Raw genomic sequence first — 14,183 nt, 5'->3', positions numbered from 1 at the left:
CATGAGTCCTCATCGGTCGTAGACTTCTCATTGAATTCAGTATGATCTTACTTACAGTGTAAACGCACAACCATTCAAAGCCTCAATGAATATTATTTTCAATAGTTTCATTTTCTTCATATCATTATTTTTCTACTCCTTATCTAATTCCATCTTCTTCTTCTTCTTCTTCTTCTTCTTCTTCTTCTTCTTCTTCTTCTTCTTCTTCTTCTTCTTCTTCTTCTTCTTCTTCTTCTTCTTCTTCTTTTGCTTCTCTTTATTTTTCTAGTTCTTCTACACGTGTTACAGTTTCTCATTCTTCATCACCTCCGTTTTGAACTGTGATCGTCCGTTCTTATCCTATCTATTTATTTCTTCTCACTTTATCTCCTTCTCCCACTCCTCCTCATTCTTCTTCTCGTTGTTCTTATATGATCCTTTCTACATTCATCTTCATCTTTAAGCTCTCCTCCCGTCCCTTTCTCTTCCTCCTTCCTCCTCCTGCTCTTCTCCAACTTTTCTTCTTCTCTATGTCTTTTCCTCTTCCTTCTCCTCCATTTCTCCTCCTCCATATGTCTCCTCCTCTTCCTTCTACTTCATCTTTTCCTCCTCCTCATGTCTCCTCCTTACTTTTTCTTCATCTTCTCCTCGTCCCTATATATCTTCCTCTTCCCTCTTCTCCATCTTCTCATCCACCCTATGCCTCTTCCTCTTTCTTCTTCTTCATTTCTCTTCCTCCATATGTCTCCTCCTCTTCCTTCTTCTCCATCTTCTCCTCCTCCATATGTCTCTTCCTCTTCCTTCTTCTTCATTTTCTCCTCCTCCCCGTCTCTTCCTCTTCCTTCTTCTTCATCTTCTCCTCCTCCCTATGTCTCTTTCTCTTCCTTCTTCTTCATCTTCTCCTCCTCACTATGTCTCTTTCTCTTCCTTCTTCTTCATCTTCTTCTTCTCCCTATGTCTCTTCCTCTTTCTCCTTCTTCATCTTCTCCTCCCCCCTATGTATTTTTCCTTTTTTCTTGCTTCCACTTGCTTCTTCTTCAACTTCTCCTCCCTATGTCTCTTCCTTTTCTATTTCCACCACCTGCTACTATTCACCTTCTCAATTTTCCTTCTCCGCAAGTCTCTTCCACTTTAGCTTTCCTCTTCCTGATCCTTTTCTCCTTATTCTTTATATTTTCCTACTCCCAATGTCTTTTCCTTTTCTCTTTCTTCTACCCTTTATTCGTGAAGTGACATTCTTCTTCTTCTTCAATTTCATTTTATCCTCTTTCTTCAACTTTATTGTCTTATTCTTCTCGTTCTTCTTCTTCGTCTTGTTCCGTCATTCAAGTGGACTTTGTTCGCAACTGCAATCGACTGGGCAGCTCGGCCATTTTGAATCGGGCAATATGGAACTGCTGGGCGGAATGTCGTGCCGCGTTACGTAACGCCTGACAACCACTCACCAACTGCACAGCTAGTAGACACACCTGCAATTAATTAAATAAATAAATTTTATAAATGAATAATATAAAACAAAAAGATATTTGAAAAGGGCTACTAGTACATCAAATTGAAAAACCATTCATCATCTCTAAAAATATAAATCACTTCAAAACAGAAGACTGAACCAATGGATCTCACCTTTACAAATAATATTCTTATCAATAATTCAAGTAAAAATATAATAGCTCATCAGTCTCTAAGTAGATGCTATAAAAGAAAAAAATGTCAAATTTACTTTCAGATAATATGATAATTGTTCATTCATATAAAACTAGCCGTCAGGCTCGCTTCGCTCGTCATATCCGTCTGGCCAGGGGGCTCGGCCCCTTGGACCCCCGACTGGATCGTCCAAAAATGAGATCAGCAGGCTCGCTTCGCTCGCATGCATTTTTCATTTGAGCATTTTTATCATATGTTAGGACGATCTAGTCGGGGTCCAAACTAAACGGATATGGCGAGCGAAGCGAGCTTGACGGCTAGTAATATAATATTCCCAGGAATAGCTCTGATTGAAGTAGCAGTGCCCAATCAATTTTTCCGCGATAAATGCATTTCAATCTTCAACGTGGTGCCAACCTAACAAAGTCAACTAAACTTAATGCCAACCTGACAAAATTATTAATTAAGTTACCAGTTAACAACTGTTTCGAAGAGGTACTCTCTCTAGATTATAGTTTTATATTAACATAATTATGGTATGAAAATTTTTCAATTATAATTAAGAGATTGGAATAAGAAGAATATACATGCTAAAAGTCGAACTTTAAACCCTTAAAAACCACCCTTAGAGTTGAAATATTGCCAAAAGATTTCTTAGTGCGCCTCCAAAGGGCCAACTGAACATACCTACCAAATTTGAACGTTTTTAGTCCGGTAGATTTTTAGTTCTGCGAGTGAGTGAGTGAGTCAGTCAGTCAGTCAGTGAGTGAGTGCCATTTCGCTTTTATATATATAGATAATTTCATAGGACCCTTTTTCACAAAAAGTTTTTAATAAATTAAGCACTCATATAAAAAACAACTTGAAAATGGCTTAAAAGCTGAAACTATTTGTTTCTTATATAAGTGTTTATATAAAAAAGTTCTGAAAGAATGATACAATGTAATTATTCCTATATGAATTAACAATACATTATCCCTATTAAAATACTCTTCTATAATAATTGATTGAATCAAGCTTCTGATAAAAATGATACTTTAGGGAGGCCCTTGATCTTATTGATAAAAAGCTGGATTCAATCGATGATTAAAGATTGATTCAAGCTTGATTGGCCGTGTAGGAAGTCATTCGACGCTTGAAGTTAGTCTAGGCTAGATGGTGATTGATAGAAACTTAGAATTAAGTATTTTTGGTTGATTGAGTGAATGGCTGGAAGCGGTTAAAGGAGGGGTTAATCGTCTAGGAATATTTTCATCAAGCATTGCTTCAGTCAGTATGTACTCGTAACCATAATGCCGCATCCACATGTTGGCCCAATGACGGATCCACACGTTGGACCAGCGCCAGCGTGTAGATGGGTGGTTTATCAACGCTGGCCTTTATTGGGCACTGGTCACATTGCAGGCTAGGCCAGCGACTGGGCTAACATGTGGACTGGGCATGACGCTCATCACCAAAATCAACACAGCTGCTCAAAAAACAACCACTAGCAAACAAATAGCTGATCCCATTTCTGATGAGAGGAAGATTTTGATCAAAAGATTGAAGGTCTGATTGAGGTTCATTGAAGTGCGCGTCAATCGATTATCATCGGTCAGCTGATTTATTTATTCAATGAAACACAAAAACAATTCATTGGCCGAACGTAGTGAAGTATATTTTTCAACTCGATTTTCTTTTGTCTGTCTGTATGTAACGCGATTACGGCCAAACGCGTTGATAGAATTCTATGAGATTTGACAGGAATATTCATTTTTAACTGCACGTCGATGTATACACAATTTTTTTTGTAATTTTGCATTTAAAGGATAATATGAAAAGAAAAATAATTCCTCCATACTCTGATATCACTATATATCATCTACTTTGAAGATAGGATCAATCATACTATAGAATTATTCATAATCAATCAGCTGACTAGTGGATTATCCATTGCATGCAATACACAGATGTCTGGCCGTGTCTATTTCTAGGTAGCGTTTCAGTATTTTTTATGATGCGTGCCCATCAGTACAAATTTAATAGGTGATTCAAAGTAAAATAAAAATTATTAAATGAACTGAATAATGCCGAATAAAGTATAATATTCATGATTGAAAAAAAATAATTTTAAAATAGTTGAGAAATATTTTCATCAGATGGAAAGATTATCACGAAACTGGATAAATCATCATATGGGATACAAATTCAAACGTGAACTGAGTTTATTAACATAAGTGAGTTTTTGATCTTGGAGAAAACAAATAACTTATTTAAGGTTTTAAGAGTAAATCATGATTCAACTGTGAATTGTGATTCAACTGAATCAACTAGAATAGGTGACATCCTACTTGTGGATGAGAAAACTGCGTGAGGTCTACTGAAAGGATTGAGGAAAAACCAACAGGCACAGCCTGAAACTGTTCCTTCCCTGATTGATCTTTTAGGGCCTCCTTTGGAAATCACCCTCAAATATGGAATGTATTATATAAAATTATATACTGTGTGGCTTTCTGATCATACTATACACATGCTAAGTGTGTGGATCACATTGGATGCATATATATGCAAGTGCACGCTTGTTTATGCTTGACCAAGCACGCAGATGAAAAATAAAATATGGAAAGAGCAACAGTAACACTCACACTGAACGCGTGCATTTGCTGGTGCGTTCAGTGTGAGCAGCTAGCCACAATCTATTGACAGCGTGTGTCAATGGTACTTTCCAGATTTTTTCTCGGCTCATGCATGATCTGACGTGCACTTGCACATGTACGCATTCATGTGATCACGCCCTTACATAAATTAAGGGTAATTATAAAAGGACTTTACAACTTTGAAAGCACTTTAATATTTATTGAAATCACCTTCAGACTTGAGAAAGGTGTAATTTTGTTACAAAACACTTCAAGTTTAAGGTGTGGATGTTATTTTGGTTCGATATGACAGCCTTTGGTAATGCGACATACATCCCACCGATAATCGATTTCTTGCTACACTCGTACCAGCATATCAGGTGTAACTTGTGCAACCGCTGCGATCCGAATGTGATCCAATTTCGGAGGTCATTAAGATTGTCTGGTAGAGGCGGAACATAAACCTTATCCTTAATGAAACCCCACAGGAAGAAATCCATCGGTGTTAAATCCGGTGAGCGAGGTGGCCATGCAATTGGCCCTGCATGGTAAATCCGGCGAAGTTGAAAGCGATTGTCTAGAAAACACCTCCCTCACCGGATTTAACATCGATGGATTTTTTCCTATGGGATTCCATTAAGGATAAGGTTTATGTTCCGCCTCTAGCAGACAATCTTAATGATCTCTGGAATCGGATCACATTTGGATCATTGCTCTTGCACAATTACGCCTGATATGCTTGCACGAGTGTGGCAAGAAATCGATTATCGGTGGTATTTGTGTCCATTACCAACGGCTGTCACATCGAAGCAAAATAACGCCCACACCTTAAACTTGAAGGGTTTTGTAAAGGTCCGCACAGATTTACGCGCCGCGAACATGAGCAATTCACTTTTAATCAGCTGATGCCAAGCTTTTTATATCTGTATCTTATGACAGATATAGTCAGCTGATTAAAAGTGAATTGCTCATGTTCGCGGCGCGTATATTTGTAGGCACCTTAACAAAATGACAGCTTTCTCAATTCTGTAGGTGTTTTCAATAAATATTTATGTGCTTTCAAAGCTTTAAAGTCCTTTTATAATCACTCTGTATAGTGCAGATAGAAGATGCTTGTACACAGACCTGCACTGTTTGCACACAGCGTTCGAGCACGCTTGCTCGCAGTACTGCTCCGTGGCCTGAGCCTCCCACTAGAAGAAACAGTTGCAATGGCGTCTGTAGCATGGCGGTAAGCATAAAGAAACCGGCCAACTCGGGGATCTGCAAAAAATCCCATAAAAATATAAGAGAATAATAATTATGTTTCCATGAGTATTTTAGGTGGAGGAAAATGTTGCCTGCGTCACGGGATCAAATTAACTTTTTCTCCCTCGAGAGAAATTATTTCTCCCCAGGGAGAAAAGTTTCACTATTGTCTCTAGATGTACAAATAACTACAGTATTGGACTGATAAGAAGATCCCTAGTAGTATTGTTTCCCTCTACTTCCCCTGTCTATAAGCAACTCAAATAGTGTTGGAACTACCTATGCCTATCTGAAAAGTTTTCACAAGAGAAGTGAAACATGTTGAAAAATTAATTAGGGCTTTGAAGGGTTGTACGCAAGGAAAGTAGAATTGGTACAGAAAGTAATCTAGGTACAAGGTTGTACGTTTACACTTCAAGTAAGATCATACTGAATTCAATTAGAAGGCTACGTCTGATAAGGACTCATGAGACGAGTAGGGACGAATTTGTTGTTGACGCTATTGTGAGAGAATTTGAAAGTAGATAAAATGTGAGATCTGTCAATGAAAGTGTATGACTCATGAAAGAGTGTTGAAGCTATTGTGGGGGAATTTGAAAGTGAATTATTCAGCTTACCATTTCACAAAGGTTGCCTCGATATCCTAGGTACAGTCGAAATAACTCGATTAATACTGCCAGGGTGACCACAACCAAAACTATTATTTGGTACAGCATTGAGAGGCAGCCAATCTTCAACAAAAATTGATTTAATATTATAATAATCTACATATACCAAAAGTGAAATACAAATCGAAAATTACAATAGTATTTTCAATGGGTATTATCATAGAGAAACAATAGCGTAAGTAGATATCCCATGGTATAGGGCGTTTATGTCGCAACTTTTACTGTTATCTCAAGCCGATTATTGTCGATTTCTACTGTTTTGACCGGGTAAAAGTGTATGAAAAGCACAATATGAGAGACTACCAGCGTCATAAAGCTTCACAGGAAAGAACTACATGGACTATCAGCTTGATATAACAGTGAAAGTTGCGAAATAACGCCCTATACCCATGGGATATCTGCTTACGCTATTGTTTCTCTATGGTATTATTTAACAAAAAATAACTTATATATTGTTTCTAAACTACATCTAATATTTATACCTGATTGATAAAAGCCTAATAATAATTAAAATATTGTGTGTCCTGGGTTGCTCAGATTTTGTGTAAGAGTTACCGAACTCGCACCTGAATAATTTCAGGGCCTCTGACGTGACTTCATAATTATATCATCATCCAAATTATTTTTAGAACTTGCACTTTTACAAAAGTACTTGAAAGTTTCTAAACTCGTTTCAATGCACTGTGCATTGACAAATGAGCAAAGTTTTAAGTCAATTGAGCTGGTGGTATCTTAATCTATGAAGGTACCCGCATGTTTCTAAATATTTACTTGAATATGTTTTGTTGTTTCCGGGGACGTATCAGGGCATTCAGCTCCATCCTCAGCGAACTTTATTATTGGATATTAAGATCACAGTATTTTTGTGAGTTGAAGATGTAATTAAGTCTACAGATGGAAATTACAGAGAAATTGCATCTTATTCAATTAAGCGACTGCAATTAGCGGCTGGCCGCTATGGCTTCGTATAAAGTGAGCGCTGCTATCCAGAGATTGTCAGTTTGGTGTAAGGGTAAGCATTCCTGGTCGGCAATTAGGAGGTACTGGGTTCGATTCCGGGGCTGACAAATAATTTTTGTATAGTAGCGCTCATCGAATTTCCATCTAGCTGTTTACCCTGATGTCAATAGTTGCAGTACCTTACAGCATTTAATTAGGATTTTCGTTTAACAATAATTAATGTAATTAAGGTCCGTTTGCACAGTCAAAGCTTAAACTCGAACACATTATAACAAACTAGACTTGATACGGATTTAATCGAGTTTAAAATTAAATTTAGTTTAAACTGTCATTGTGCAAACGGCCCTAAGTGTCTTGAAAGCTATATTGAAAATATTAAACAATATGAAGTTAACTCTAGATAAAATTGATCTAATAATTTAATTGAATCTATATCTCATACCTAATATTGTGAATACTTGAGTTTATGGTATTTTTAATGTGTAAATATTTAATACTAACAGGTAACCCGTGCTTCGCAAGGGTCTTTCTTAAAACTTGACGTAATGAAATCTAGAAGAATTCAAAATAGGCCTATAAGAATCCTCGGTTGATTAAGAATGTATATGCTGCATTTCAAAGTAAATCAGTATGACCACCTTTCAATTAAAAAAAGAAGTTGGATTCAAAATGGCGGAAAAAATTTGGGTGTGACGGAGAACCTGTTTTTTTCATTCGAAAAGGATCCCCAATCATACCTATCTTCTAATTTCCCTTTTAAGAGAAATCTTCTGCTGCTTCCATACAAACTGGAAGCATGACAAATAATTGAAAACTTGACAAACTGAAAACTTGATGTAATCAAATCTTGAAGAATTTAAAATTGGTCTATAACCACCCTCGGTTAAGCAAGAATCTATATGCAAAATTTCAAGTTAATCAGTCCAGTAGTTCTGCCGTGATAATGCGTCAAACATAATTTCCCTATACTTTACACCTGTATAGGCTACGTTTATAATCCAGTTCTTTCCTTTATTACAGTATAGGAGATGATACATGGATGGATGATCATTGTTATTTTACTAAAAGATAGAATAAGTTGAATAGTTTCCCTCTCAGAGGGAGTTTTGACAACCCACAAAACTCATTTTTCATTTGAAGATATAACGAAAAGGTGCATATGACCTTATTTTTTTGCTCAGCTTGCCAATATACCCCTCATTCCAATATTAAAATTTTCGACTGACTATACAGTGAGTCAGTCATTCTATCAGGGCTCGAATAATTTTGAAATTTTAATTAAATAAAAATGGAAGAATATAATTTCTTTATGTAAATAACAACACCTTCATTCAAAGACATATTAACTGCATGCGTTTTCATATTGCCGATACAGCATTGATGAAACTGTAGACGTTTATTTAGCATTGAAGTTGCTTTCCATGACTAAACACTATATAATAACGTTGTTGAAGTTCTGACACTGTGTTACTAGTAAATATTTGAAAAAAGACTTACTTTTGTTGGAGTATTGAGGAATGCATTTCACTCCTGAAGAGGAGATTCTAGATTTTTAGATTCTATTGAGGCGGATGAAGCTCCTCTTCAGGAGTGAAATGCATTCCTCAATACTCCAACAAAAGTAAGTGTTTTTTTTCAAATATTTACTAGTAACACAGTGTCAGAACTTCAACAAAGTTTATTTAGCACTTTGTCTCAAAAATTGTTCTAGCTGAAAAATTAATAATCCATGCCACGTGTAGGCCTAAATATTGCATCAGGAAAACGAAGTTTCAAAACTATGTTTTTCAGGTAGAAAGCAATATAGAAACAGATGTTCCTTTTTTAATTTTGATCATATGATTTGGTGATTTTTTAATGAAATCGAATGTACCATTAATGAAATTTAAACATTACTTCTAAAAAATCTAGAAGGAAAATTGAAATTCGGGCTTCCAGGTGCACAAGATTGATTGGGTGCACAAAATTTGGAGATCTAAATCATTCCCGTTTTTCCGGTATGCAATCCACAAGTTGACATGTTTTGATGCGAACAAACACAACCCTACTCTCTCTTATATATAGATTACTTTATAAATTCCGTATTACCATACCTTCAAATAGAGAGTAAGAAGTGTCGTGATTAGCCATACTGGAAAGAAAACCACATTGAAATATAAAGACATCTGTAGTGGAAGATTGGATACTATTTCATTACCTGCAAAAATTGAAAACATTATTGAATTGATTTCTAAGAGAAACAATATTTTATTTATGTTATCAAGGCTGAGATAGTTTGGCCATGTTTTCAGGATGAATGAGACCAGAATACCAAAAACAGTGCTTAAAGAGAAGCTTTACTCAAGATGAAAAAGGAGCAATGCAAGAATGCGATGTTAGGATTAGGTCAGAGATGATTTGGTAAAGATGGGTTATAGAAGATGGAGAAGATTGATTGATGAGAGGCTTGGAGGAATGTTGTGGGAGAAGCCAAAGCCCACCCTGGGCTGTAGAGCTAAGGAAAAAAATATATGTTATTAATTTGCAGCGTCTTATTTCTATATCTTTGAGTTATATTGAACATTAAGACCTTAAAACCTTAGGATTCTAAAACCTCTTGAATAGACTGAAATATAAAAAGACAATCTCTACTATTCTACTGTATTTGTAATTAATTATATAAATGTTAGAATAATTTATAGTGACAATCAATTAAAACTGTCAACATTGGTTCAGTGAATTGCATTTTCCGTTGACAAAGATTATTATTTATAACAAAATGCTGACACAAGAACTCGTCATATCGAACAATATATGTACCTACCGTACATCATAATATGTATGGTATTGTGAAAGCTGGAATATATTGTTCCTAAATTTAATTTCTTCTATAAGATCTTATAAAAAATTCAAGGATAAGTTCTCCGCATAATCTTAGAGCCCAACCGTTAACAATAGGTAATAAATTAGTTATGAACTGCTTTGCTGACAAGCGGTCTAGATTATTATTCTTATGTAAGCTCTACCAAGCTACTCTTCTCCGATTTTTTTCTAATTTTGGAAATTGTAAAAATGAAATAATATTAAACTCTATAATAAAAACAAAGAAAATGCTTGAAGCTTAGTAAAGTTATGCAGTTCTCTTTAGTTTAAATTAAAAAAAAAAAACTTGTTTGCTGTAGTGTCATTGTTCAAATGAATGATTGCACTTCCGCTCCGCAATTATATCAAGCTGTGTATTATTACCGCTCAACATGCAATCAAAACTTATTACCTAACTTTAAATTATTCTCACAACTGTGTCAACTACATACCCAGCTTTATGAATTCATCATCTTCGTCATTATTGTAGTACGATAGTCCTGGGAAGAAATGTTCTGACACATTAGTAACAGTCTGTTTCCAGCCTTCGGTCATTTCTGTGCGTTCTTCTTAATGGAATCAGGTTGTTACAAATTTTTGAATACAAATTATTTGTTTATTAAATATTAGAAGCTATATTTGTTGCTTTAGTTAGCCTGAAAGTAAGGGCTTTCACTATTACTAATAAAAACAAAAAAAATTGAAGTAGCCAGTGACCTTGTGTTTTGTTTGAGCGTTTCCATGGAAACCAGAAACAGTCGCGGTACAATTTTGTGTCTAATAATAATGAAAAGTGAAACTTTTTCCTAGTGTTGTTTTTTCTTGTTTTATATTTTTAAGTTCTAAAATAATCAACATACTTGAATTGTTACATTAAATTAATGTTAACTCAATGTCCTTACTCAATATTATTCAATCATATTATATTGAATTACTGATTTGAAAAATCAATCCTCTATTAATATTATCCTACACAACATTTAAAAACGAATTTCTAATATCTTTTTTTAATGAATGATTTTGATTCTCCAGCTATTTTTAAAAGTATGAAATTCTTCTAAATATTTGAGTGTTGGCACCCCTGTCAAATCACTTGTCTGGCAGTCGGACAAAAACACAATTTATCCAGTTGTGTCCCGGCATTTCATTTCATTTGCTTTTCAAGTGTTCAATGATTGTTTACTACTTATTGTTTACAGCATGTAAACTTTAATTAATAACTAAAAAATAAGTTGAACATTAATTGCATTCTACAGTTTTAACGGTCATCATGTTTAGAATGGTGAAATAGACTACTTTGGTTTCTTAATCAGTTTCACGGTTAGTTTACTTCTTGGAAGAGTTTCTGTTTTGGACCAAACTACTATTTAAAAGGTAATTATTGTTTAAAAAATAGATATTCAAAATTTATATACGATAATTGAGCCGTTAAAACATTATAAATTAAGTTTTTATGTAATGTTTTTTGCTAAAAGTGATGTACGATTTAGTGTTTTAACACACCCCATTTTATCAGGTGTGGCCAACAGAATTTGATAATTTTCATCAAAACAATATCATTTTTAAAGATAATTTAGAAATTTTTTCAACTTTTCTAAACCTCTACATAGTTCTCAAAAAAGACTTGGACTTCAGGTTTCAAATATCAGTTTCTTTAAACTGAAACCTAACCTCGTTCTTGTTTGCAAAAATTATTTATTATTAATACAGTGATTCCAATAAAATTTGAATCATTGCTATGCATGCATTGGAAGTTAAAACTTATAACAAATTTGTATTATTGACAATAATCTGATACCGGCTCGTTTGAAGTGACTTTATGCTAATATTACGTAATGACTGATTTTTTATATTATTTGTTTGATACAAACCATAAAAAAACGTCAGTATTTTAAATTTACCTATATTACAATAAAATATTCTTTATGTTTTTATTTTATTTAATAAATAAACATGTTATTGATATAGAAAAGTATAATGTGTAACTTAGGCCTACTATTAAAAGTAAAAAATACTATTCTTAGATAGTCCTCATTATATCCAAAGTTGTGATCAGGGCCAGGTCTCCCTGAATAGATCGTGTCAATTAAAAACATAGCACACAAACTGTAGGCAGCGTCACAGTCCAGCAAAGGTTTAGTCGAAAAACTCCTCTAACTATTTATTTCCTGTACTAAATGGATTTTCCTTTTTGCGGTATTTTATTAAGATGTAGGCCTAAGGTTTAGTGGCTTCGAACCACTTATCGTGAACAGAAAATTGTGAAAATTAATTTGGTTGAACAAGTATTGTCTTTTAACAGCGTACCTAGTAAAAGCATTAGCCTGTTAAATGTTTCAATATATCGTGAACAGTAAATTGTGAAATTTAATTTGGTTGATGAAGTATTGTCTTTTAACAGCGTAGTAAAAGCATTAGCCTGTTAAATGTTTCAATATAACTGAATTTATTCAAATATTCTTGTTGTCAAAGGACAAAGCTTTATACCGGTTGTTTAACTTGATAAGCTACAACTCAGATAAAAGCTATAAAAAATTATGAATTAGGCTAAAAAAAAGGTTTTTTTCTTTTGAAAAATGGTTTGTAAAATAAATAATATAATTCTATTGGAACAAAAAAACCGTCATCTAACGTTTTCAACTTCTGAATGTTAAACTTTTGTAGTAGCTATACTTTCTTGAATATTTTAACATCATTTATTGAATATACCATGTAGCATACTAGCTTACTACTTTGATAGCTAACGTGCTCAAAAAATTATCGTTTTTGTTCATTTTTCAACGACTTTTATACTAGAAATTCTAATTAGTTACCAATAATAATTGTTTTACTGTATATCTATTGATTGAACATTGTACCATATTTAAAATTTATCTTTTACGGAACATAAACATTTCATGATATGACAGAATAGTTTTTATGGGCGTTTTGAGTTACATTTTTCCGTTATCTTAGGGCCTGGTCTGTATGTTTGTATATGTATGATAATATCAGTCATAAAATATCAAACTGGGCTAATTAATTTTTCAGCCATAGAACTATTCCATTTCAACCTTGTAACAAACAGTTTCTAATTTTACAAAATATATATTATTTTGTAATCTGATATTTATTTACTGTGCAGTGAAGTACTTTTTATTTCGCCGAAAATGCTTGGCATGTAGCTTGCAACCTTGGCTGGGTTTTTTATTTTTGATTACAGACCGACAAAAACATTGTAATTCATGCAGAGTTATCGAATATAAGATCTGCGGTTTATTTGGCTCTTGACTATCATTGGTCACTGAGTAGCTTCCGTTAGATATTATCGTTTATTACTCTGCTGTAGTTGGATTTGATTTTTTTAAATTCCTTTGTGCTTATTGCTAGTGGAGGATTTGGTTTTATCAATATTGTTGTTGTGTGCTTATTGCTGGTAGAGGTAAGATGAACATACAAATTTGTAACTCAACTAACTTACAGTATTGTATTTGCTAGAGGATGTAATGTGACATTTAAGTTTTCAACACAACTAACTTTTGTTTGATAGAGTAGTAGCCTAAGCTAAAAATTCAAGTTTGTGACTCAACTTAAGCTGGGTTTACACAAAAATGTTACTAACTAATTAACAAAATGTTAATAACTTAATCCTTATAGATTCTATTAGATTAAACGGAACTTGACAAACACATATGCTCATCATGTGTATGATAAGTTATGTTCAATCTAATAGAATCTATAAAAGTTAAGTTATTAACATTTTGTTGATAACTTTGGTGTAAACGCAGCTTAACTTGCAGTATTTTAATTAATATGATAAGCATATTTCCCCTTTAGACATTAAAAAATTCTTATTTATAATGTTTCTACTCCGTATAAAACATAACTATTAGTGTTCTTATACATTCACCCATGCATTTCCAAGTTTGACGATATTAAACTGTGCATTGCTCTAATATGACGTGTTGAATAAAATATGTATCACATCTTATCTTGTTTGCTAAATAAAATTATTGGATTTATGTTATTCTGGAGTTTAATCTATCTACATTATACAAACGAAAATAATCTAGTCCAGTCAAATTTTCAGCAACAACCCGGAAAGAATAAATTATTCTCAACTGTATTTTTGGGCGCTGAATTAGAATCTGAAATCTTGAGTACAAAATAGTTCTTATTCTGGTGAAAATTGTCTTATTGAATAGGTAATAGCTATTTTATAAAATTGTAAAAAGTTTGTTATTAAAAT

The 14,183-nt window shown here is 33.8% G+C and overlaps 1 protein-coding gene across 1 annotated transcript; it reads right to left on the bottom strand.

The window, feature by feature from the left end:
- Positions 1-682: 682 nt before the first annotated feature.
- Positions 683-10,698, bottom strand: LOC120349045 (transmembrane protein 17-like). The gene is made up of 5 exons (XM_039418991.1): positions 10,408-10,698; positions 9,208-9,311; positions 6,104-6,217; positions 5,364-5,501; positions 683-1,448 (listed from the first exon to the last, which is right to left on the bottom strand). The coding sequence occupies exons 1-5, from the start codon at positions 10,508-10,510 to the stop codon at positions 1,305-1,307; spliced, it is 603 nt and encodes a 200-aa protein (XP_039274925.1). The 5' UTR covers positions 10,511-10,698; the 3' UTR covers positions 683-1,304.
- Between the last annotated feature and the right edge of the window lie 3,485 nt (positions 10,699-14,183).

The sequence above is a fragment of the Nilaparvata lugens genome, unplaced genomic scaffold (genome assembly GCF_014356525.2).
Source record: "Nilaparvata lugens isolate BPH unplaced genomic scaffold, ASM1435652v1 scaffold801_2, whole genome shotgun sequence".
In the NCBI taxonomy this organism is placed as follows: Eukaryota; Metazoa; Arthropoda; class Insecta; order Hemiptera; family Delphacidae; genus Nilaparvata; species Nilaparvata lugens.
This window is presented reverse-complemented; position numbering and strand designations above follow the sequence as displayed.

Coding starts and splice junctions, on each gene's coding strand:
- LOC120349045 (XM_039418991.1), bottom strand. CDS start 10,510: ATGACCGAAGGCTGGAAACAGACTGTTACTAATGTGTCAGAACATTTC. Junction 9,312..10,407: donor TGATGAATTCATAAAGCTGG/GTATGTAGTTGA, acceptor CAATTTTTGCAG/GTAATGAAATAGTATCCAAT. Junction 1,449..5,363: donor GCTGTGTGCAAACAGTGCAG/GTCTGTGTACAA, acceptor AATTAATTGCAG/GTGTGTCTACTAGCTGTGCA.